The sequence below is a fragment of the Rhinichthys klamathensis genome, unplaced genomic scaffold (assembly GCF_029890125.1).
Source record: "Rhinichthys klamathensis goyatoka isolate OS25496 unplaced genomic scaffold, OSU_Roscu_1.1 h1tg000114l_1, whole genome shotgun sequence".
Lineage (NCBI taxonomy): Eukaryota > Metazoa > Chordata > Actinopteri > Cypriniformes > Leuciscidae > Rhinichthys > Rhinichthys klamathensis.
Genome location: NW_026606651.1, coordinates 2996118 through 3023963, shown reverse-complemented (window position 1 = coordinate 3023963; position 27846 = coordinate 2996118). Strand labels below are relative to the sequence as shown.

At 37.9% G+C, this 27846-nt stretch overlaps 1 protein-coding gene across 1 annotated transcript in view; it reads right to left on the bottom strand.

Annotated features, from left to right (window-relative positions):
- ddr2l (discoidin domain receptor family, member 2, like) overlaps nt 1–12364 on the bottom strand; it is a 46627-nt gene extending 34263 nt beyond the window's left edge. Inside the window, exons 1-3 of the mRNA XM_056254775.1 lie at nt 12205–12364; nt 259–366; nt 73–175 (exon numbers count right to left, since the gene is read on the bottom strand). Coding sequence (XP_056110750.1) covers nt 73–175; nt 259–319 — 164 coding nt within the window. The 5' untranslated portion in view covers nt 320–366; nt 12205–12364. The remainder of the gene's footprint in view (nt 1–72; nt 176–258; nt 367–12204) is intronic.
- Nucleotides 12365–27846: the final 15482 nt, after the last annotated feature.

Below are 27846 nucleotides of genomic sequence, written 5' to 3'. Positions count from 1 at the left end.
GATTTCACTTTGATATATCGTGCAACCATATCGACTACTGCACTTCAGTGTAGTCTGTCATATGTACATTACCTTGCATATTGAGGGCCTGTGGTTTCATACCACTGGCTGGAGGCAGTGATGTCGTCGTTCTTGATCCTCCCGTCCTCCATACCGAGAGGGTAACGACAGTGAGCTGAAGGACACCATGAGAAAGTCAATGTTTTGGTCCTGTCTGTATGAATGCATATGTTTGTGTAGGTGTGCATGTAACATTACCTGGGTCTATCTGGCCATTGATGTTGGTTTGTAAGATGGCCAGCAGCAGATAAAGCAGCATAGTGAGACCTCAGAGTCTGCCAACAGACCGGAGTGCAGACTACATCTCTGAAGAACACAAACAAACAACAGTAATGTACCATCTACTAATGTTGCAGTCAATATAACTGTCACAAGAAATGAATGAGAAAATGCTACATGAAAGTGAAAAAAAAATTCAGAAAGGTCACATTCAATTGATTAATTGAAAATACTTTTGTTATATCAAGCAGCACAACTGTTTTCAACCTTGATAATAATAAAACATGTTTCTCGAGGAGCAAATCAGCATGTTAGAATGATTCTGAAGGATCATGTGACACTGAAGGCTGAAGTAATGATGCTGAAAATTCAGCTTTGCATCACAGGAATAAATTGCACTTTAAAATATAATAAAATAGAAAATAAATTGTAATAATATTTCACAATTTTACTGTTTATTCTGTATTTTTGATCAAATAAATTCAGCCTTGGGGAGCATGAGACACTGATTTTCTGTGCATTTTAAAAAGCATGCTTGTGTTTTAACTGGTATACCATTTGCACTGACTGGTGTTTAAAACATGTCAGAGAACCGACTATAAATTCAATACAAATCGGCACCCTGATGCTCTCATGCAGGGCGCAGCTGCACAATCCTCTGGGTTTTCCGAGTCCTGTGGGAACCCACAGGTCAGGTCATATTAGCATCACTGCTATGCTAACTATGTAAACTATGCCAGAGCAGATGTGGCCGGGAATGACTGAGAATTCCAGCTCATTCAGGGTGGGACTCTCAATAATGATGAATAAAAGAGGCTCTTTCTTAAAACACTCAGAATCACTGAGACTCCAATTGTAAAAACAAGAGCTGTTACATAACATACCATGCCATTATTAAAACTGCACATAAAATGTGAACAATAATGTTTTATTGCCAGCAGTTACTCATGCATGCCATATTATTGTGCATTTTATGAATACAAGTTAGTTTGATTAAACTTTTTTAAATTTCTATATATTTTATTATATATAGGGTGGATTCTAATTGGCTGTCAGGGGTTTTATCATTTATCAGCTGGAAGACAAATTTCATTCTGAAAGTGATTCCAACGATATTGTTTCTTTGTGCCTTTATCGTTATAGTTGTGATGTGGACTCTGCTATTCTTTTATATTTTTTAGACGATTTTTAGAACTCTATCTTTATCGTTATCATTATAGTTATCATTCTTGTGTGAACTGGACTTTATTCTTGGACACGTACCACACGATATAGACTCACCTAAAGGATTATTAGGAACACCATACTAATACTGTGTTTGACCCCCTTTCGCCTTCAGAACTGCCTTAATTCTACGTGGCATTGATTCAACAAGGTGCTGAAAGCATTCTTTAGAAATGTTGGCCCATATTGATAGGATAGCATCTTGCAGTTGATGGAAATTTGTGGGATGCACATCCAGGGCACGAAGCTCCCGTTCCACCACATCCCAAAGATGCTCTATTGGGTTGAGATCTGGTGACTGTGGGGGTCATTTTAGTACAGTGAACTCATTGTCATGTTCAAGAAACCAATTTGAAATGATTCGAGCTTTGTGACATGGTGCATTATCCTGCTGGAAGTAGCCATCAGTGGATGGGTACATGGTGGCCATAAAGGGATGGATATGGTCAGAAACAATGCTCAGGTAGGCCGTGGCATTTAAACGATACCCAATTGGCACTAATGGTGTATTCACACCGAACGCGAATTTAATTATTTGCGCGAGTAGATTACATACAAAGTCAATGCAAAGACGCGAATGGACGCATCATTCGCGCCAGGCGTTGCGAATGACGCGAATTGGGCGATGCGTTTGCCGCGAATGTCTTCCGCGCAAGTTGAAAAATTTGAACTCGAGCGAATGTTCAAGCGTCTAACTAGACGCGATAGACGCGTATTTGACGCTCTATTCGCGTTCGGTGTGAACACACCATAAGGGGCCTAAAGTTTGCCAAGAAAACATCCCCCACACCATTACACCACCACCACCAGCCTGCACAGTGGTAACAAGGCATGATGGATCCATGTTCTCATTCTGTTTACGCCAAATTCTGACTCTACCATCTGAATGTCTCAACAGAAATCGAGACTCATCAGACCAGGCAACATTTTTCCAGTCTTCAACTGTCCAATTTTGGTGAGCTCTTGCAAATTGTAGCCTCTTTTTCCTATTTGTAGTGAAGATGAGTGGTACCCGGTGGGGTCTTCTGCTGTTGTAGCCCATCCGCCTCAAGGTTGTGCGTGTTGTGGCTTCACAAATGCTTTGCTGCATACCTCGGTTGTAACGAGTGGTTATTTCAGTCAAAGTTGCTCTTCTATCAGCTTGAATCAGTCGGCCCATTCTCCTCTGACCTCTAGCATCAACAAGGCATTTTCGCCCACAGGACTGCCACATACTGGATGTTTTTCCCTTTTCACACCATTCTTTGTAAACCCTAGAAATGGTTGTGCGTGAAAATCCCAGTAACTGAGCAGATTGTGAAATACTCAGACCGGCCCGTCTGGGACCAACAACCATGCCACGCTCAAAATTGCTTAAATCACCTTTCTTTCCCATTCTGACATTCAGTTTGGAGTTCCGGAGATTGTCTTGACCAGGACCACACCCCTAAATGCATTGAAGCAACTGCCATGTGATTGGTTGATTAGATAATTGCATTAATGAGAAATTGAACAGGTGTTCCTAATAATCCTTTAGGTGAGTGTATATATATTTAAAATAGTCATAATATTTGGAGAGGTTTTCGTCCAAAACGTTCGTATGAACTTTAAATATAATTTCCATAGCATTAATAATAAAGTACAAGCATCACTATTATTGCTCATATTTAGGAGTTAGACATTTAGACAAACCTCTAACCCTATCATTAGTAGGATTAAATTAAATGGATAGTTCACCCAAAAAAGAAAATTCTGTCATAATTTACCCTCACGTCATTCCAGACCCGTAAGATTTTCGCTCATCTTCGGAACACAAATAAAGGACTTTTTGATGAAATCTGAGAGCTTTCTGTCCCTCCATTGACAGCTACGCAACTACCACTTTGACGCTTCAAACAGTTCCTAAGGAGATCGTAAAACTAATCCATATTAATTTTTCCATGTGAGCGGTTTAGTCCACATTTTCTGAAGAGACTCGATCGCTTTATATGCAGAACAGATTGAATTTAGGCTTTTATTCACATAATCATTGATCCGCGAACATAAACAGAAGCTGAACCGAACCTGATTGACGCGCGACAACAAACCTCATTGAGCTTCCGTTATCATAACTGATGTGTGCCTTGATGCAAAATTGTGCAAAGCTACAAAAGGGCACAGCAAACCTGGAGCATAAAACTTTTTAAAGTCACAAATCACAATATTTTTCAGATATTATAATTGTTCCTCATATGGTGCAGCCCTAATTGGAAGCGCTTTGAAACATGATAAACACCAACAAGGCAACATCCTAACAACCACCCTAGCATTGATGCAGAGTGTTTTGCATGGGCAAACACCACCCACACTTTCCTCAGAATCTAATTTACATGCATTTATGTTCCTGGTAGACACATCATAACCAAAGAGACTTGCAAGAAACTGAACAAATCAGTGTTCTGCAGACCAAAGCCTAACAAAACTTTCATCAAAAGCCTAAAGGCCAATTTATACTTCTGCGTCGGGTGCGCGCAGTAGGTACGGCGTAGCATACGCACAGACGCGTACCATACGCCGTACCCTTCGCCGTAACCTGACGCGCACCTCCTCAAAAATGTAACTACACGTCGCGACGACGCGGACCGCAAGATCTGTGATTGGTCGGCTTGGTAGCATCGCGTTTCCTCCTATGCATTTCCGGCGTGTTCTTCTGCACCGCCCGCCATTTTTAAATTCTAAGTACAGCGAAACTGTTAAAAAAACTAAAAATGTACCTTTTCCACCTCGATAAGCTCCAACTCCAACATGATCTGCTCTCTTTCAGTCGCCATTGCTTGTAGTAACTTAAACTCAAAACAGCCGCGAGGAATCTTCTTCTTCTTGCCGCGAGGAATCTAAACACAGTGGAACATTAAAACCCTCCGCCGCCAACTAGCGTTTCGGCGCTGTACTGCAGAGCAACGCAGACCTAAACGCAGAAGTATAAATGCTCATGACGCCGTCGCCTACGTGCTTAGCCTACGCCGTACACTACGGCGTACATTCGACGCAGAAGTATAAATTGGCCTTAAGCCAGACTTTACCGCTCGTTCCCTGGAGCCGGGGTCCCAAGGGCCCCTCTGATAGCAGGGAGTATCAGCGCTGGAAAGACTGAGATAAATGTTAGTGTTGTTGTTAGGACAGACAGTGTGCACTTCAAGTTTGAAACTGTGTTGACTGGAGTGCGATTACTGTGTAGGGTCCCTCTCTTTTCCCCCAAACTTAAGACCACAGGAATGTGTCTGATTTCATGAGTGCATCACGCCCCAGCCATTACCCCAGAGACAATTACACACAAACCATCATCAGCCATTACTTACAACTATGACAAGTTCAGCGAGTTTGGTCGTTACGAAACAGCATCACAGACAACCGGTCCCGGCTGATTATTTAGATTATTTGTGCTACAGACATGAATGACACTGTACTTCAAATAATTCCGCTTGTGCTGTTGATTATCTGAGAGGTCAGGTTTAATGTGCCCCAATTATGCTTTTTCAGATATCACCTTTCATGTATTGTGTAATATAGCGGTTTTTGAAAAAAGGTCTGCAAAGTTTCAAAGATCAAAGTGCTTGATAAATAGAGATATTTAATTTGTCCTAAAAGAAAAAACTGATTTTGAACTGCCTGAAATGAGTAGTCAGTAAGTCTTAATTCCTGCACAAACCTATATAGGTTTGTAACAAATTTGCATAATGCCAGCCTATGGTCTTCATTGGCTGTCTGCAAACGTCTAGTACGAACCACCCTTAATTTTGAGTTTTGACAATTTTAGACTTTTTATTATTATTATTATTGTCTTGTATATAACATTTTAAATGGTTTGGCCCCTTCTGTACTTTGTGACTTTATTTTAGCTCTTAATACTCTGTAAAATCCAGTAGATTATCATCCATAAAACATTGTGTTGTACACTTTCGTTGTTCTGCTTTTGGACTATCAGCTTTTTATGTGAAAGCAACTACTCACTGGAATGCTTTACCATCTACAAAGAACTTTTTGACTGTTTAAAATGTTTTTTTAGTTTTTTTTTTAACTGAACTCAGTAAGCATTATTTGGTTGTGGCGTAAATGCTCTATAATTGTTATAAATACAAAGTTCTGTCATGAAACTCTAGATGGTGCAGGCTAATAGGCCCTTAACTCAATCTGCTTGCAATCACATCATTCTCTATAGGTCACAGCTGATTGGTTCCTGCTGTATCAGCAGCCAATGAGCTCGCTGCTCAAACTTCAAATACTTGGCACTGGCAGTATTTGCTGTTCGCAGACTGCAGTGTGCTTTCAGAAACCCTCCACCTTCCCCAGCTCCACCTGTATAGATCTGCTATGGGTGATTCGTCTATGCTATGGTAATGGGCGTTTCGTTAAATTCTGACATGTGTAAGCGGTCGACCAATCACAACAGACTGGCCATCTGACCATTCAGAGGAGAGTAGTCTCTCGGAAAGGAGGGGTTTAGAGAAACAGATTCCTTTATTGAGCAGTTTCAGACACTGAGAAACCTTGGATGCATGCAAACCTATTGTAAGAGACCTCTAACAAAATTAGGAACTTTTAAAATAGCATATTAGGGGCACTTTAAACAAATCTTACCAACCAACTTTCGAATGGTGGTGTATTATCAGAAAAGGCTTTTGATCAATACAGCCTGTAAACACAATTATGATGCGTGAAGGTTCATGTGTTTATCATACAGCATGTTTTCATTGTGTTGATGAGAATACCCCATGAGCCATTACATAATTTGCAAGATCGGAACATATTTCACCCCACTTGTACGTGAACAAAAACATATGCACTCGCATATTCAAACTAACATTTCTGGAGTGCAAATGAAACGTTTTGAGAGAACATTGTGTGATACTTTATTGCCATTGCATGATAGGGGGCCGCAGGTATAATGTGCATACTAAAGGAAGAAGAGAGAGAGGTAGAGGGAGAGGATAGAGGTTGCAGATGGTTTATGTAATATTTGGCTCATGTAAAGCCCTGTCCAGTCCCGGGATTCCAGCCTTCTTGCTCATCTTTCTAAGGGGCCTCATGTGACCGACTGGGAAACACAGCAAAGCCACAAAACATTAACAGCACTAACAGACCCTCTGCTAAACAAAAACAAATACAATCTATTTTCTTTAAATTCAGCATAAATTAAAGGAAGTATGATGCGTAAATGGTTTACAATTTACATTATATCAGGATTGCCACAATACCTTTTCCCAAAAGCGTGAAATTCCACAATTATCCAAGTAAATTTTAATATCACAGCAAAAATTAATAAGCTATACTGAACACATTACTTTATTGAGGTTTAATATTAATACAGTGTAATTATTAGCAAATTAAATAGTATGACAATGAAGTAATGAGCTTTAATTTGTATCAACTTGAAACCAAAGTGGCGGTAGCTATGTCAAATTACCCCATTTTTATATGGGAAAATTACCCAAAATGCAGCATACAATTCCACTAACTGGGATCTAAAAAAAAAAAAAATTAAACCTAAAGTTGACTATGAAACCATTACCTACCAGGATTTACTTTAAAACAATTTTCACTTCTGAAAATGCTAATAAATTTTACAAGTAATTACAAAGGAACAGAAAGTAACAGATTGAATTAAACGCTGAAGTAGAAGCTGAATTAAATGTAAAAAAGTAAAAAAGAATTAAATAGTATTTTCTCGTAAAACATACTGTTATATTTACAACTTTGAGAAATTTTCACTCAGAAACTGCTTGTAAATATTAGAAACAATTACAAAGAAACGGCCTGCAACTCAGCCAGGATTAAACATGAAATTCTGAAGTAGAAAAACCTACTCCAATAATTATTGTTTTATTTACAACTTCGGAAAATGATTGTACACCAATTATTTTTTAAGTAGGTTAAACATACTGTAGTAAATCAGTGAATTAAGTTACATTATGTTGCATTTGCACAGAGCACCTTTCCTGAAAAAGACATTGTATCTACAAAGTGCTGCAAACAAACAATGAACGGGCTGTTTCATGAGAAAAAGTCTATCCTACCCAAATTCCACACTCTTGCAACTAGCATGTACATACACGCATGCTAACAAACACATGAACCTCTGCAAGGTTCTGCATGCAGGGACGCGTTTGCCCTACTGAGCTAGAATTAAAGGACCGAGAGAAACGTGAACCCATTCTGTTCACTCATCTTACACAACATGTTTCGCACACAAACACATGCATCACATTCCTACATCCTGGTGTTCGGGAACTGTAGTACAGTTCACTCAGGCCTCTGACAAGCCTTACTGCCAAACATCTCAAAATTATGCAACACAAACAATGTGCAGAGCAAAACCAAGAAAGAGTCGCTGGCAGCTCACCAGAGAGATAGAGCGAGAGACTGCACAAAACCACAGCCAGAAACGACATTAATGTTGTAAATAATCTCATTCAACAGTCAGTTAGTCAAGTTAGATAGACCTCAAATGTACTTCAAATCCACCACACAGGGGGAACAAAACATAATACGAAAAACTGAGGAGTCTCAATGTACCCAAAACCAAATGCTGTTGCCTCAAGGACAAACTTACTGTGGCAGTAAGCATGAAAAGATCCCATATGAAAGGAAAAAAACACACAACCGAGATCTTTGGAATATGGCTACTAGCAAATATCGATTTTTTTAATTTTATTTCATTTAATGCAATGGACATCATTTTATCCAAAGTCTGTAATTCCATTGTACCTGGCAATTAACTCATTTGTTTCTAATGTTATTTCAAAGAGTGCGAAAGAAAAAAACATCAGAGGAAAACATTGAGAAAGAGAATGCCATTATTCAGTTAAAGGGAGAGTTCACTTTGAAATTAATTTTTGGTAAGTTTTAGCTTACCTCAAGGGCATCCAAGATGTAGGTGTCTTTGTTTCCGCAGTAGTTTCAATTTTGATATGTTTAGGTCAAACCGTTCTTGTCTGTCAGTCATATAATGCAGGTCTATGGTCACCACCTCAAAGAGCATGCACAGAGAAGTCCAAATTAAACATGATTTAATGACTCGTAAATGTAAGCACACATTGATGGCCTAAGACACGAAACAGTATTATATCGTTTTTACCTCTTGTAACCAGAGCCACGTCCAAGTGATCTGAGGGCGCCGGCGCTTCGGTCTGCGCAAGCGCCGGAAAGCGGCGGAAGTGATCTCTCGCGCGGTTGCGAAAAAAAAATCAACACTGTCTGTTGATATATCGAAATCGTCTTCCATTGCGATTTCCTGTATATCTAAATATGTTTAGATCTTCACAGTGAAAGGTAACACTTCCGAAATCTCTGTGTAAACAATGAGTGACGTACACGGGCGAGAGATCACTTCCGGCGCTTGCACAGACCGAAGCGCCCGCGCCCTCAGATCACTTGGACGTGGCTGTGGTTAAGAGGTAAAAACGATATAAATACTGTTCGTTTTCTCACACAAACCGCTCGTTTCGTGTCTTAGTCGTCAATGTGTACTTACATTTACGAGTCATTAAATCATGTTTAATTTGGACTTCTCTGTGCATGCTCTTTGAGGTGGTGACCATAGACCTGCATTATATGACTGACAGACAAAAATATCTAAATTTAAACTACTGCGGAAACAAAGACACCTACATCTTGGATGTCCTTCAGGTAAGCTAAAACATACCAAAAATTTATATCAAAGTGAACTATCCCTTTAAGGAACAAGTCAAATAAAACAAGTATCTGCGCAATACTGACCTTGGACAGCCTTTTGTTTCATGGCCTTGAATTGATCAAGTCTGAGAAGAGCTGAGAGGACTTGCATAGACGTAAGATTGGTAAACTCAAAATAACTTATCATGACAGCAACGAATCAGCATCACAGTTTCTCACATTTCAATGTGAAAGAGTGAAGTGACCCACTTTCTTAATAGCAGGAGGGCGATGTTTTTCTCTAGTGGTATCACTACTGTTTTTGCTGCTAATAAATGAGTAACGTGGGATTAGCAAGTGTGCAGTTTCTAAAGACTACTGTTCAAATGTTTGGGTTGGCACAATTTATTTTAATGTTTTTGAAAGAAGACTCTTATGCTGATATGAAATATTATGAAATAGCTACAATTTTTCAGCATCATTACTCCAGTCTTCAGTGTCACATGATCCTTCAGAAATCATTCTAACATGCTGAGCTCCTAGGACCCCTTAAGAAACATTTCTTATTATTATCATCAATGTTGAAAACAGTTATCCTGCTTAATATTTTTGTGGAAACCAATTTTTTTTTTTCCGGGATGCTTTGATGAAGAGAAAGCTTAAAAGAGCAGAATTGACTTGAAATAGAAATATTTTGCAAATCTCCTCTTTATCGTCACTTTTGATCAATTTAATACATATTATTTTCTAAATAAAAGTATTCATTTCTTTTAAAAATGAAATTTTGCAAATAAGACGACATCTGCTTGCAAAGCCCATCCATCCCCTACAGTCCATCGGGGAATACATTTTGTTCTTATTTCTGGGAAATCACTTAGGTAAGAACAAAATTATAAATAATGAGCCTCACTTGCATTCGATGTACAGTAGTTTTTAGCAGGCTATTAGTGAATAAGGCTTTCCTGTGCTTCATCACATCTACTTAAATATCACTCAACCTCTCTCATCAAATTCATATTGGCTCTATAACAAACGCATACTCTCTTGCATCCCCAAAACCATCATCAAGCCCAAAATCATAAAGTTGACGGTAGCCATTATAGTATTTTTGTCAATGGCTACCATATTTTATAGTTCAACAGAAGAAAGAAACTCATTCAGGTTTAAACTCATTCAACAATATAAGGGTGACTAAATGATGACAGAATTTTAATTTTTGGTTGAACTATCACTTTTACGATTTGCAGTAACTTTCACAGATACACGATTGAACAGAAAGCCTGATAATCAGACACAGACAGAAACAAGAGCTGTGAGCATGAGTGAATTTACGCTCGAGGCATTTTTCATTTATTAGGCAACATCTGACCTCTGCTCTGGCACACAACACTTTCTTGCATCACAGGAGAAAGAAAAACAGTGAAAGTCACTTAATAAAAAATACAGAGGAAATCGCTGTTATAACCGGCTTTCTGAAGATTAAACTCGGAGATGAAATGCCTCGGATTCTCAGTTACAAATGCTTTATCGTTAATAAACATCAATAACCTCTCATGCAACAGGTGAACTTGATGAATTTTTTCCACTTTTTGAAAAGTTGCCACTTTTCAAAGCAGCAACATATCAATCTATCACCAATTCCTCCTCACTGAGAGCAATCCACTGAGCTGTGTTGTTCTTTTATGAAAGTTTAATACATTCCTGTTAATACACTGGGGCTAGTCGTCACACTTACTCCAGTGAATATTCTATAGAGACTATAAGACTATCAGACTATAAGTTTAGCATTTTTTTCTTAAAATCAATTCAATAGCAGGGTAGCCTACATTTTAAGGAGTAAGTAGTCACAATTGGAACCTGCCACTAAATAGTCTATTTAGGCTTTTCTGCACAATTTAAACAGTTACACATTTATTAATTTCATTAAAAATCAATCTTTGAAATTGTAACAAATAAAAATATTGAAAACATTGCTTTTAAAGGGTATAAAATTAAATTAAATAAAATTACAACTTATGAAAACAACACGACTCAATAAAAATGTTCCCTGATGTGATATTAATGGACCAATGATGGAAAGTCAGGCTCATTTCCCCGAATTGGTCCTTTCAAACAGTTTGAGTGAAAAAACTGGATGAAAAAATGAATAAATAAATCTGCCATTCTTTTACTTTTGACTTAAACATTTGTGCATGTTTTGATTTACAAAAAAAAAACTCTTCGTATGCAAGTCTAAAATAGTTAGTCTGTTAAAGAAATTGCCTTTTCACCCCATCAGTAAAATAGCACATTCAGTTATGAATTGGACATGTTGGAAAGAATCGACTCTCGGTTCACAGAGTCAACAAGTTATAATAGAGTGCAACAGTCAGGTTCTGGTAAAAACTCCATAGGGAAATTGATGTTTAACGATAACTTATTAAGCTTTAAGGCACTGTTGCACTTCATTTAACCGCTCGGACTGATTGATTGAGTCTGTTTGGTTAACGAATCGTTCAGACCGGTTTGTTTGTGAACCGACTCAGATCCGACTCGGAAAAACGATTCATTCACTTATCGGACATCCCTCGTGCAGAATCCATAAGGTAAAACATCTAACAGATCTTTTTAGAGGTAGTCATGGTAACGGCGATCAGTTATTATCAGTTTTTTTTAGGTAAAAGTTAGACATGCGCACTGCGGCCTTGTTTATAAAGCCGATTGTCAAGGAGACAAATTAAAACACAAATCATCAACTTAACAAACTCATCAAGACAATAAAGTGAAAAAACAGCCACACACAACATTCCACCATTATACAGATATAATCATCAAACATAAAAAAAAACCGTATGGATGATATTGTCAATTCAAAACTTTTTACACAATCGACTGTAAATGAAAGATGTCTAAAAAAAAAGCGTCCAAAGTTGGCAAAACAACGTTTCAAGCATCTATGAATCACATCGAGTTCATCTGATCTGTCTGAACGCAAGAGTGTTTCTCAATCGCAACAAAAGAGTCCAGAAAAATCATCAACTTCAGTTTGTCTTCAGAAACTTTTCTATCTTTCGCTTGAAACTGACAGATTACCTGTTTTCGGGATCCTGACAATCGTTTCGCCGAAGTCACATCCGAAAGTCAGCACGCCATTACAGATGTCGAGGCATTGTGTTCAAGAGTTTATGTTCTTCAACACTGTTACAATGCATCGGAAGATCTGCTGCACAGGGGAAGAAAAAAACGGTTCAATGTGATTTTTACATCACATCCCTCTTCCGGCCACTTGGAGAAGGAGAGCAATGGATGTAACACTGAACAACTGAAGGAATACATTTGGAATAGAAACATTATTATATGATATTATATTATTGCTAAAATACTGTAAAACAAGATATATATGGGAGAGTCTGGGTTTCACACAGGCAAGTTTTCTCAAGGGCTATAATATAATCCTAAATCCAAATCAGGGTTATTATCGTTAAATCTATCACAACATTTTTGTTCATTAAAATATTAAGCTGAAATAAAATATAAATATTGGATGGAAAAGCTTAAAGTAAATGAAAATGTTGCATTTGGCAGCTAACTAAAAAAAATATATATATATATTATTAATTTTTAAAATATAAAATATTAAGTAATAAAGTGAACCTAAATAGTAATATAAAAACAGAACTATGACAAAAGCACACAGCAAAAATACAAAAAATTAAACAAAAAAAAAAACATGTTAATATTAACTATATTAGTATATAAATAATACTTAAATAATAATAATAGTTTAGCAATAAGTCTAGCAATTGTTTTAGCGGGCAGTCCAATAAGAAGCGAGTTAGTAGTCGAGACGTGAGGTTATCAAAGCATGAACTAGTTCCAGTATCTTTGGGGCTGAGTGCAGTCGTTGGGCAATATTTGGAAGGTGGTAAAAGGCAGTCTTAGAAATAGAGTTCAGTTTATGTGAGATAGAAATGTAAATGAAGAATCAAATGTAACACCCAGGTTTTTAATAGGTCGAGAGGAAGAGCAGAAACGGAGCAAGCAGATTTGTAAATTTGCTGGTCATCAGCATAACAATGATAGTAAAAACATGACAATGGATATGACCAAGGGGTAACAAATAAATATTGAAAAGAAGAGGTCCAAGAACGGAGCCTTGAGGGACACCTTGAGAGAGAGAACAAGTGGAAGATTTGAAGTTATGGACAGCAATGAAGAATTGTCTCAGTGAGATATGATGTAAACCAAGAAAGAGCACTAACCATAATGCCTATAAGCTGAAAGACGAGAAACAAGTATGTGATGGGATACAGTGTCAAATGCTGCTGTTAAATCAAGCATGATGAGAGCAATAATAACCCAGAATCAGAAGGTCAATGGTCATTTTGGCAGTGCAGTTTCAGTGCTACGGCCTAATCGAAAACCAGATTGATAGGGATCAAGAAGATTGTTAACACAAAGATGAGATTGTAGCTGAGAGGCAACAGTTTTTTTAGAGCAGTTTAGAAACAAAATATATGTTTTTATTCATAGCAGAAGAAACTAGTCCTGATTTCTTCAAAATATGACAGCAGCAGTTTTTAATGGTAAAGAGACAGACATGAGCAATAGAAGAGATTACAGATAGGCAGCCTGTGTGAAGAAGATGCTGGATCTAACTGACAAGTAGATGAGCTAGTTTGTGCAGTTAGATCACTAACAGAAGATGAGCTGGTGAGAGGAAAGCTAGACCTGACGTACTTTATGGAGACAAGTTAGAAGAAACTTCTGAAGAAATTGATGAAAATTTTTCATAAATAGATGTTACTCTGAGTATTAAATGTGAGTGTTATATTTTAATTTATGATTTATTAATATAATTTATTTATGTCTGCAAAAAGCTACTTAAAAATAGACAATTTCAGGCAGTTACTGTAGTTGCTCATTTGGTCCATCAGGGGACAGCACAGACTCATTTTTCAGTCTCTCTGACAGCGGTGGGGCCTCAGCTGTTTTGGCACTGGACAGAGGTCTCCATTTTTTTATTTTTTTTTATTTAGTGAGGAGTGATACAGCATGGCTTACTGGCAATCTGGTGAAATATGATGAAAGCACACAATACTTCTTGGGAAGTGCAAGGAAGGAGACTCCAATGTCATCATGTTTCATTATTAAAACTGCTTTTCAACCTGTTATGCAGTCTTGGTTTATATGACTTCACTTGACTTGACTTGTATGAGAACTGAACTGAGTTGGATGACCTGTTTCTTTTTTGCAGAACTGCTTTATTGACGAAATTAACTTTTTCAATAATCGATGATCTTTACAATGGAACTGAATCATCGCGGAACTGACTTCAGCTGAACAAATGCTTAATTTTCCTGTTTTCACTGTAAAGCTCCTTTGAAACAGTATATTGTATAAAGCGCTGGGTTGAATACTGGTAAAGTGGGACACTCTCTGATAATTTTCCTTCTGCATAATTTTTTATTATGATCCAAATGTCTTAGCCCCTCATATGATACTATTCTAAATGGCTTAAGAGCTCTATACTTTACAGAAATAAAAAGAATGAAACATTAAACACGGGATTGATGAGTATTCCTCAAGTACAGCAGATTCACCCACTTCCCCACTCCCCCACCTGCCCACAATATTTTGTATGGGTTTCATTTATTTCATATAAATTTACATTTAAAAAAGAGGAACCTTCATGAACATCTCTTATAGGCTAATTCATTTAAAACAGGCTACATTTCATTTCTGTTTTCTGTACGGTAGGTTAGTCAAAACGTCAATACAGCCAGTGCAAGTGAATGCCTCCCCGTCTTCAATGAGGTCATTCTCCTCGCCACATGCACGTCTCAATAGAAGCAGTTTAAGTCATTCTTTGTTGAAATAGCAAGCTAACTAAATTTATGACTGACGTATAAAAAGGGAACTCTATTAGAATTGGGAATCTATTAGTTCCCCATTATGACTTGAATGGCAAAATCACAAAAAAACAGGAAGATTAATATAAATGTCATTTTTAAAAATTCTGATGCATCATGACATCCTATAACAAAGTAGGCTATATAACAATTACAAACGATCCATGAGTTTAATTTTATTTTCATAACCTTAACATGATTCACCTCATTTTATGATGTCATGTTATTTTACTTACCATCACGGTTCACTGCAAGGTTGTTGAATATGTGCCACACACCCCCGAAAGTGATGTCATAGCCACATAACTTATTTTTTTTATCACATACTTGCTTATGATGAGTTCAGTGTTGATTTTTAGTAATGGAAGTATATACCTACATGTAACTATAGAAATTTTGAAGCATAACTGTCCCACTTTACAAATTGTCCCTCGTAATTATTCACTAAGGTGACTTTATGTTTCATATAGGCTACAGTCAACTAGTCATTATAGGGAGGGGGGTTGGGGTTGTAGATTGAATATACATTTCCAGACATTCATGAGTTGTAATGTTTTCACAGCCGGAAATATAAAACATGTCAGGAAGTGCTTTGTCATTCTGGCGGACTACTGACCTCTTCATCCTCAAAGTCACGACACGAGCGGCTCAACTAGATGACCATTCCATGTGAAAGTGATGTAGTATTTGGGAAAGGCCTCTATTAAACAACACTTGAGAGTGATGCAACGTTATTTCCTCTCTTCTGCTCAAGTAGCCTACGCTGGCACGCATGGAGGAGAGAGAAGGAAATGAACACTCGGGCAGAGCATGTGATAAACACCGGAAATAATGTTGATCCTAGTGGGGAAGTTTGGAAAACACACTGTGAGTTGAGTAGGGATTGTTCACTTGTCTGTAATATTTAAACTGATTCACAATTTGAAAATGATTCGTGAGTTTTCCATTTGCATTTGGAAAGATAATGTTTGTATTGACATATCCTTAACACCCGTTGACATCAAGAATGTATTAGCATCCACACCAGCAGACATAGCCATAGGCTACTAAACACATCGTTTTGTCGTCTGCCGCTTCGAGCAGACTGGATTCTGATTGTTTCATCAACTGAAAAAGTCGTTCTGAAAGTGATTCCAATGATATACACTCACCGGCCACTTTATTAGGTACCCCCTGCTAGTAACGGGTTGGACCCCCTTTTGCCTTCAGAACTGCCTCAATTCTTCGTGGCATAGATTCAACAAGGTGCTGGAAGCATTCCTCAGGGAGTTTGGTCCATATTGACATGATGGCATCACACAGTTACCGCAGATTTGTCGGCTGCACATCCATGATGCGAATCTCCCGTTCCACCACATCCCAAAGATGCTCTATTGGGTTGAGATCTGGTGACTGTGGAGGCCATTTTAGTACAGTGAACTCATTGTCATGTTCAAGAAACCAATTTGAAATGATTAGAGCTTTGTGACATGGTGGAAGTAGCCATCAGATGATGGGTACATGGTGGCCATAAAGGGATGGACATGGTCAGAAACAATGCTCAGGTAGGCCGTGGCATTTAAACGATGCCCAATTGGCACTAAGGGGCCTAAAGTGTGCCAGGAAAACATCCCCCACACCATTACACCACCACCACCAGCCTGCACAGTGGTAACAAGGCATGATGGTTCCATGTTCTCATTCTGTTTACGCCAAATTCTGACTCTAACATCTGAATGTCTCAACAGAAATCGAGACTCATCAGACCAGGCAACATTTTTCCAGTCTTCAACTGTTCAATTTTGGTGAGCTTTTGCAAATTGTAGCCTCTTTTTCCTATTTGTAGTGGAGATGAGTGGTACCCGGTGGAGTCTTCTGCTGTTGTAGCCCATCCGCCTCAAGGTTGTGCGTGTTGTGGCTTCACAAATGCTTTGCTGCATACCTCGGTTGTAACGAGTGGTTATTTCAGTCACTGTTGCCCTTCTATCAGCTCGAACCAGTCTGGCCATTCTCCTCTGACCTCTGGCATCAACAAGGCATTTCCGCCCACAGAACTGCCGCTCACTGGATGTTTTTTCTTTTTCGGACCATTCTCTGTAAACCCTAGAGATGGTTGTGCGTGAAAATCCCAGTAGATTAGCAGTTTCTGAAATACTCAGACCAGCCCTTCTGGCACCAACAATCATGCCACGTTCAAAGTCACTCAAATCAACTTTCTTCCCCATACTGATGCTCGGTTTGAACTGCAGGAGATTGTCTTGACCATGTCTACATGCCTAAATGCACTGAGTTGCCGCCATGTGATTGGCTGCTTAGAAATTAAGTGTTAACGAGCAGTTGGACAGGTGTACCTAATAAAGTGGCCGGTGAGTGTAGTTTCTCTGTGTCGTTATCATTTTAGTTGTGGTGTGGACTCTGCTATTTTTTTATTTTTATTTTTTTATTTAGAACCATTTTTAGTATACTTTATCGTTATAGTTTCTAAACAAAAAACAACCCATTTGTGGGGCATGTTGTCACACTGTATGAGGTAGAAATTAAATAGCATATTAATAGCTAAACAGTATAACAATTATAAAACCCAAAACAATTCACGACTTAATGAATAATAAAGATATTATTTAACAATGTATGATTTTGTTTGTTTTTTCGGTAACACTTTACAATAAGGTCTAATTTGTTAACATTAGTAAATGCATTAAATAACATGAACTAACAATGAACAACACATGTATTACAGTAGGCTATTCATTAATCTTTGTTCATTTTAGTTAATATAGGCCTACTAATAGAGTTGCTCATTGTTCATGTTAGTTCTCAGTGGCAGTGCATTAACTAATATGAACAAATACAACATTTGATTTGTATAATGTATTAAGGTTGAAATTAACATTAACTAAGATTAATAAATGCTGTATGAGTATTGTTCATTCTTAGTCCATGTTCAAAAAAAGTAATGAAACAGTTTTAAATTGTTTTTTGATTACAAAAACTTAAAAATGTGTATTGTGTATTCATTTGTTCTAAATGAATGAAGTGGCATTTTATGGACATGCGATTTAAAAAAAGAAATATATATATCCTGTTTTATTAATTGAAATGAAAAACATTTTATCATGGCAAATTTTTATATTCATATTTTAACACTGACATTTATATACACACAAATTTATTTATATACACATATTCACAAAATTAACGGAATAGCTGATATAAAAAATTGGATGACTAGTAATTTCCTACTACTAAATTATGAAAAAAACCACAGAATTATTAGACAAAAAACTTCCTCACGTTATAACCTAGAATACTGTCTAACACTTGATGGCTGCTCTGTCAAGTCTTCGTCGTCGGTTAGGAACATGGGTGTGCTCTTTGATACCAATCTTTCATTTGAAAGTCACTTGTCTAGTCTCTGTAAAACCTAATTTTTCCATCTTAAAAATATATCTAAATTACGCTATATGCTCTCATTGACAAATGCGGAACAATTAGTTCATGCGTTCATGACCTCAAGGCTAGATTATTGTAATGCTCTACTGGGTGGTTGCCCTGCACGCTTAATAAACAAACTACAGCTGGTTCAAAACGCAGCAGCTCGAGTTCTTACCAGAATGGTAAATGGACTGCATTTATTTAGCGCTTTCACAGACCCAATGGCCACCAAAGCGCTTTACATATTGCCTCACATTCACCCATTCACTCACTCACTCATACACTTGACGGCGGTGTCAGCCATTCAAGGCGCCATCCAGCTCGTCGGGAGCAGCTGGGGTTAGGTGTCTTGCTCATGGACACCTCGACACTTGGTCAGGTGGAACCGGGGATTGAACCACCAACCTTACGGTTTGTCGACAACCTACATGAACCACTGAGCCACTGCCGCACCAGAACCAGGAAGTATGACCATATTAGCCCGGTTCTGTCAACACTGCATTGGCTGCCTATTAAACATCGTATAAATTTCAAAACATTGCTGATTACTTACAAAGCACTAAATGGTTTAGCTCCCCAGTACTTGAGCGAGCTTTTAAAGCATTATAGTCCTTCACGTCTATTGCGATCTCAAAGTTCGGCCAGTTGATAATACCTAGAATATCAAAATCGACTGCTGGCGGGAGATCCTTTTACTATTTAGCACCAAAACTTTGGAACAGTCTTCCTACCATTGTCCGGGAAGCAGACACACTCTGTCAGTTCAAAGCTAGACTAAAAACACATCTCTTTGACCTAGCATTCACATAATACATTATAGACTTCGATAATTCAATGCTAGGCTGCATAGATTAGGTCAGTCGTAACTGGGAACACTTCCCTTAAATCCTGGTGTACTCGTTACATCATAAGAAGAATGGCATCTACGCTAATTTTAGTGTCTTTGTTTATCCCGAGGTTTTCCCGCAGCCTGCCGGATCCAGGCCGTTTCCAGATCTGACGAAGGACCTTCGTCTGGACCCGATGACAACGCAGTGCTGAAGTGCCAACTATCCTCTCCCTATGGAGGATCCCTATAAGACTCTACAGATAAAGCGTTGTAGAAATTTCGGTTCACGTACCAACCCCGAAGTTATAAAATAAAATAAAATAAAATAAAATTCTGTATCAAAATTTATAGGCAAGACAAGTAGTTTGTTTAGGCATGGTTTGTAGGGAATTACAAACCTGCGCACATATATTCAAACGCACATAATAGAATCAATTCCTAATGCGCATGTGAACGCCATCAGCGTTTATCACAGGTTCGCGTTTAAAGTCTGTTTAGAGAGAACGGTGTCGTCTTAGCGGCCCCTAATTTAATATCAAATGGTCATTACAACGGAAGTGAATCAATTAAACCTAACTTTAGCTGGAAAATAACATTATTCAAGAACCGCTATAAAACCAAACCAATCTCCGTTACCTTAAATTATATTAAGTTTATCTCTGTAAAGCTGCTTTGAAACAATCTGCATTGTTAAAAGCGCTATATAAGTGAGGATGACTTGACTTGACACTAATATGTTTACACTGACATTTTCATGACATAGAGTCAAACGTTCCATGTTTATCACAATACAATAACTATTCAAAAAACATTTCTATAATAGTTTATATGGAAATATTTTACTGATAAATGGCTCAGTTATGATAGAAAGCTTTTGCAACAGCATTTGAGCAACAGAGGTTAATGCAGGTGAGATTTCCCTGCAGGTGTAACTTCTCTTTACTATAGTTAAGTTTACATCGTTTACTGGTAAACTCCCTTCTGTCATTCATTGTGCTGAAGAAACGAATAAAACAAGATCACAATCATCCTATATTTAGCCTGACATGTTCAGTCCGCCACCAGACATCTAGAATGCATTGTTACAGTGATCTACAGTTCCTGGAGTGTCATTTTCACTCTCTTCTAGGAACCAGATTGTTTGTTTTAGGAACAAGATGAGATATGATAGGTGTGATGGTAAAGACAAGCTCAAGGTAAAGGTCTTTAAAAAACTAATTTTCAGATAAAATACTTTTAAAGGCTTTCCTCACATGATCTGTTTCCACTGGTTTACTCATTACAGGTTTAAGAAACATAGATCCGGTTCTGATATTCTACTTTGTGACGTAATATTTAAATGAAAAGGACTACTGATTATTTATGGATTTATTATATTTTTAATTGTCTGGATCTGTTAATGTACAAAAATACACAAAATGTAGACAGTGACTTGAATAAATATGATAAACATAATGTTTATTAGTAAATTAAAATGTATAGTTTGAACTATGATATGAGGCCTAAAGTAAAGATTGCCTAGTTGGTGTAAAGATAATAATAATAAAAAATAATAATAATTATTATTATACACCGCATTGAGCCATTTTTTTCACAGCTTATTGTGATTAATAACATTCTAACATGTCAATAACTTTAAGTAGTGCAAAGTTAATTTCAATGATTTTTTAAATTTGTGAATCGATGTGAATGGATAGAAAATATAATCACGATTCATATGAATATTTTTACCCCACCTCTATACTATTATCAATAATATAACAAATATAAAATATGAATAATATTACAATAAATGATCAAAGTCAATGTGGTGTTACATGTATGGTCATGACATTTACATCATAAAATTACATAATACAGGACATTACATCACAGTACAATCCAGTTTTATACAACTCAGACTTTAAGTTGTATCGTTAATTTTATTTATCTATATTTTAGTTTTTTTTGGTTCCATTTGACAAATATGACAAATAAATGTTTTTTTACTGAAAAAAGTGATCACTATATGACACCATTATGACAGGGATTTTATATGTCTTGGTTCTGTTTTGAATCCCATGGCAACAGTCATGACGGGCCCATGATATTATCTGATATACTATATGTAATCGATGACAATGTTATGGGTGTATGAGGGTGAGGAGGTTTCCTCTTTGCCACCCACTCCTAGATGCCATTCTCTCTTTCTAGATCTCTCTCCTACACAGAAATATGGGTTCAGACATGCCCAGAGAGACACATTCACCCTTATCTAATCCCTGCTGGTTCAAGCCAGCACAGGGAAACATCCTGGCAGGATACACAGGATAAATATCTGCCAAACCAGTTTATTCCTGCTCTGCCTCCAGCCGATGGAGTGGATTCTGCGGATAAACATCCCATGAGTGTATAATATGTGATTATTAGAGTAAGGCTGGAACCTTGAATAAATCATAAAATAATAGCATATTTTCAATTCAAAGCTTGCATCACTGGATTGCACTCAAAAACTGTTGGTTTAAATTAACTGTTATAAAGTGTTTAATTTAAACCAATGGTTTGTCCATATTTGACCCAAACATGGGTTGAAACAACCCAGCATTTTTTTAGTGACTGTCAAGTCACCTTCATTTATATAGCGCTTTTAACAATATAGATTGTTTCAAAGCAGCTTTACAGTGATAATAGGAAATTAAAGTAACAGAGATTGTTTTGGCTTTACAGCAGCTCTAGAAAAAAGTTATAGTCCAGCTAAAGTTAGTTTTGATTGATTCACTTCCGTCGCAACTCGCAACGATCATTAGTTATTAACTTAGGGGCCACTAACATGACACCGCTCGGTAACACTTTATTTTGATGGTCCCTTTTGAACATTCTGTTGACAATAAGTAACTTTGCAACTACATGTCAACTAACTCTCATTAGAGTATTAGTAGACTGTCTGCTTAATATATGCTAACTCTTTATTGTGATGGTCCTCAAACAGACATTCTACTGACTATGAGTAACTTTGCAACTACATGTCAACTTATTCTATCCCTAACCCTACCAGTCTACTAACTAATACTCTACTAACACTCTAGTGAGAGTTAGTAGAGATGTAGGTGCAACGTTACTTCTGGTCAACTTAATGTGTTAAAGGGACCATCCAAATAAAGTGAAACCCACCGCTCTAACAGAAAACCCTTAACGCGCTCCGGCCGCTCATCCGCGCAAAACAGTGCCTGGTGGCTCGAGAACGCAAACCATGAAATAGGTTCCAAGGTGCAAGCCTTGAAAAATGTATAATACAGAATTTTTTATCGCGTCCGCGTAGCCACGTGAACCGGAATTATCCCGACAACGCTCATCTGTACAGAGGTAAAGAGAAGGGAAGGAGGCCTTCACAGGGGAGGGACTAGTTGACATTTCAGGACTGTGTTGTCGTCGTGTCCGGGCTCAGGTCCTTCATCAGATCCGGATACGGCCTGGAGCCGGCGGACTGCTGTAAACCTCGGGATAAACAAAGAGACTGATATTCCTTCTTTTGATGTAACAAGTACATCAGGATTTATGTGAAGTTCCAGTTCTCTTCTTATATCAGTCGATGAACATTTCCGTCGTAAAACAGTTGTCAAATATTAAATGTTTAGCTTCTTACATCCTACCACGCACTCTTTCACTCTTTCATCTTTGATTTGATTGTCCATCTCACTCATTCTGACTTTGGCGAGCTCTTTTAGACTGTTGAGACCAAGCATGTGAACAAAAATTACATTTAAAACCTTTTGACATCATAACAACAAACAGATCTGTGAATAATGGAGTGCAGAAGAGCAGCATCAAGAATAGATGAGATGATGTTTCATATGACATTTGACAAGATAGTTCTGAATGAACCCATCCATCAACCACAGAACACACAAGCAACCAGAACATTCTAGCAACCAACAACCTGGAAATCCATCGTGACTGTGAGTTTTCACATTTTCTTCAGAAAATCTGTACTGGCTCTGCATTACAGGCCTGTAATCTCTTTTCAGTGGCTTATTTTTCTGTTTCTCTCTTTTTTTTGTATTTATTTTTGGCCTTTATTGAGATATGATAGTATAGAGAACTGACAGGAAGTGAAGTGAGAGAGAGGAAGATAGGATTGGGAAAGTTACCCGAGGAGGAACTGAAGCCAAACTGAGTTTTCTTGTTCTCTCACATTCACAAAGATGTAAATGTATCTGTTCATTTCCCTGATAATATTACAAACAAACAAACAAACAAACAAACAAACAAACAAACAAACAAACAAAACATCTCTCTAATATTTCACACCTGTGTGTGGGAGAGAGAGAGAGAGAGAGAGAGAGAGAGAGAGAGAGCGCTGTGAATGAAAACCTCTGTGAAAGGTGTGAGTACTTCTGTTATGCTTTCATTCACAGCTCTCTCTCTCTCTCTCTCTCTCTCTCTCTCTCTCTCTCTCTCTCTCTCTCTCTCTCTCTCTCTCCCATACACACAGGTGTGTGGGAGACAGAGCGAGAAAGAGAGAGAGAGAGAGAGAGAGAGAGAGAGAGAGAGAGAGCTGGGAATGAAAGCATAACAGAAGTACTCACACCTTTCACGGATGATTTCAGTCCTTTATTCTACACCTGAAACTCAGGTTGTGGTTGTACCTTTAGTTCCAGTGGTTTTACAAGTGTAAAGAATGATGACACAAAGAATTATGCAACTTTACACATGGCAGAGTAATATGTAAAATCATGATTACATCAGTTTCCTTCCTGTGGGCTCTCTTGTCTGATTAAAACGAAACATATATGCAATTATGGGACTCACCCCATTCTTTAAGTTTGTCATGACGATTGGCATTCATCTGGAATGATTTCACTCTTGCAGTTCACAGCTTATTCAGATTCCTCTCACCTTCCTTTTTGAACAGATTCTTATCATTTCCTTAAGTTTTCTAATTCTTTACATTTCTATTAATACATTCACAAGCTCTGGTGTGTGTTGTATCGGTTCACACGAGTTGCTCCATGTGTACAGTAACAGTTCCCTGAATATTTACCATTCCATCAGCATGAAACTATATTCTCGTCCTTCTCCTTAAGTGGCCATCTTCAGACCTCAGAGTCATTTCAATAATGCCACACATGCATCTGAAAATACCATGATGTGCAGGTAATCAATCTATTATAAGAAATAATAGTCAATCAAAATTACTTAGAACCTCACATATATTATGTATGGAAGTCCATTTCCGAAATTATGACAGAAGTCAGAAATCTGAGATAAAAAGTAAAAGATTATGACATAAAAAGTCATAATTATGTGATTAATTATTGAAATAATGGCATCATAATTAAAAACATTTATCTCATAATTATGAGGTTTTAAGTCATAATTTTGACCTTTTTATCTCATAATTATGACTTGCTAAAGTATGACTGTGATTTGAACCCAAAACCTGCGTGTCACCAGGATGCCCTGCTGTTTGACCTACAAGAATGCTGAAATAATGGATTTATGAGTGTGAATGACCATTATACAGTATGATTGTTATGTTAACAAACCCATTCCTGTGCTTATATTCATGGACCATGACTGGCTAAAACTGTGCTTCATATTCACAAGCAAAAAATAGCACAAATGAAGTAACTGCAGAGTCCATCATGATGAACTATTCTGTCTACAAAAATATAGTAATGTTTGTGCCACACATTTAATAAGATTACAGTACTCTAATTAACAGTTTTGGGGAAAGTTACTTTTAAAAGTAATGGTGTTGTGTTAATCCCTTATTGCATTATTTTCTTTTTATGTAAAGTAATGCATTTTGTTACCTTTGTGTTACTTTTTCTCACCTGGGCTGGGCTCGCTTAATTATTTATTTATTTTTTAAACAAGTAAAAGTTCTATTTTTGGAAAATGGAAAGGCCCTTTCACATCAAAAATGCAAATGTAAAAGGAAATACAAAATCACGCCTGAACAAACCTTTCATCTGTGCTGCCATTCTGGACTGCAGAAGAATAAGACACAGGTAATATTCTGAGTTTGCATTTTTTTTTGTATCATTTTGAGGAATAGTGAATCTGTTTTTGTGCAAGCGAGATGAGTAAATGCATTCTCACGTTAATGTAGTCTAGATCAAGAATAAGCATCATGTTCACACACAGCGCCTCTGCACTTACTCACGATTTCAAGAGAGCTGTCAATCAGAAAGAAGATCCCAGGTTCGAGTCCCGGCTCAACCAGGAGGCCTTTCTGTGTGGAGTTGTGTTGAGCATCTTCTGGGTTTCCTCATGGTTCTCCGGTTTCCCCCACAATCCAATAAGTCAATTGGGGACACTATACATTGTCTGTGCGTGAGCCCTGTAATCAGTAGCGGAGATAGCGTGGATGCTTGGGTGCGGCCACCCCAGGGCCCCGTGCCAATTAGGGCCCCTCAAACGCCGCCGATCTTGCGTCACTGGACAGGAACGGGGCCCTCGCCAGCAGTGATGCCGGTAACTTTTTTCAGTAACGAGTAATAACGCGTTACTATTTCCAAACCAGTAATCAGATTAAAATTACTGATCCAAATTACTGTGCGTTACTATTTTTTGTCATTTTCTTTAGTAGAAATGATGGCTGATATGCGATATGAAACCGAAATGTGAGTGAGAAGGCAGAATCGCGACACACTCCAACTCCCAGCGTTATCCTTCCCGTCCAGATCCAATGCTACCACATCTTTAAATTACTATTAGTAGGCTATTGTTTGAAGTTAACATTATAAAATACGTAGACCTACACTTCACCACAAAACTAGTTGAGGATAATTTCTTTAAAATTGGGCAATTCCAGCGTTATGGACGTGACATTTGGTAAAAAACTTGAAATGTAAATTCTCCGAAAATGCATTTAATACCAATATATTGAAACGTCTTTTTATCCTCCTTAATAAAGGAGTCCAGACTCCAGACATTAGAAAAATATCAGTCTACACATGCGTTTTATATTTAATATGAGGGAAATACATGGACGTGACACAAAAAAACTTTAACTTTTAGATGGCAAAAGTACAAAAAGTAATACCCACCGGATGAAGAAGGGCTGGCTCTCCACAGAACAAAATATTCATTTTGTTTTATTTTTCGTGTTCGCATTTATGAGGGAAATACAATGTTACGTGACAGTTCCCCGTTACGGACGTGAGCGCTCTGAAAGCGGCACTGAAAGACTGCTTTAAAATTTAAAATAAAGACATCAAACATAAAGTAGGGCCTACAAAGCCATTCATTAAGGCGAATTACGTTTTGTATTAATTGTATCTTAATTTTAATCAATGTTTCATCAACCAATTGCCTGGATTTAATAAATAAGAAGTAAATATAGCAGACAATAGATAATCACGACACGGAGGCGCCGGCGCGTGAACTGGAGCTCGTCTCGTGAGTCATAAATGAACCGAAACACAGACTAGGCCTACTTGCCTCACACACCTGAGAAATATATCTAGAAAGCTCGAAATGTGTACTTTTACAGAACAATTCAAAACGAAAGAAAACAGACTGTTCTCTGAAAAGAGCGAGATGGCCTTTGTGTTTTATTTAACATATAAGCTTACTTGGCTCAACAAGTGACACATTATTACATATGCATTCATCAGATATTTTACGGGTTTTTTTTACGGTTTTAATTTTAAAATGACTTGGTAGCAGAGGGCCCCATGATGAAGCTCCGCCCCCACTGTACTGAGAGTCTAGCTCCGCCCCTGCCTGTAATGAACTGTCCATCATTCAGGGTGTTTCCCCAGCTCTGGACCAAGATGCCGGGTTAGGCTTCAGCCCCCTGCAACCCGAATAAGGGTAAAGCGGTTCGGATAATGATAGATGATTGAGATTTAAAGCTATTTTATTTAAAAAAACATTTGTGGTAAAGAACATTATTTATTTGACCTGAGTTTGTTTATGCACTGTAAAGTATCTCTACACTCTCTCCAGGTCGCACTGAGGTCGGATCGGACAAACAGGAAATGGCACTTTGGCACAAGTTTGAAGCCAAACACGTGCACTTAATTCAATGCAGGAACACCCCTGGCCTTTCTACAGGCAGTGTGTGTCTTTGTGTGAGCATACAGGTGCTTGTTAAGGCTCTGTCTTCGATCAAGCCCCAACAGGCTGAACACACCTTGGCCATTAAAGGAATTCTCCTTTTTTCTTTTAAGTATTATTATTTTTTTTTTTGTCAAACTGTAACTCTCCGGTTTCAGTATAGGCGGGATTCATTTAGAGCATGTGGTGTCATCTTACTCACGGCTCTGGAATGCCAGCTCACTGAGAGAGAGAGAGAGAGAGAGAGAGAGAGAGAGAGAGAGAGAGAGAGAGAGAGAGCGAGAGCGCAGGGATGAAAGGACAGAACAAGGGAAGCCAGGAGGTTTGCGTGCGCAGGGAGAGTGTGTTTGGTCTGAGGGGGAGTTCAAATGTAAACCCATATCGTGTATTTGAATTTGTGGCTGTGGAAAGTAAGTGGTTTATTATGTGGACTACAGAGGAAGTGTATAGGGGAATCTCCCACAAGGTTTCCTCGTGGGCTGCTGGCCACAACTTCCGACAGGTCACATGCTTGTAAACACAAATATTATA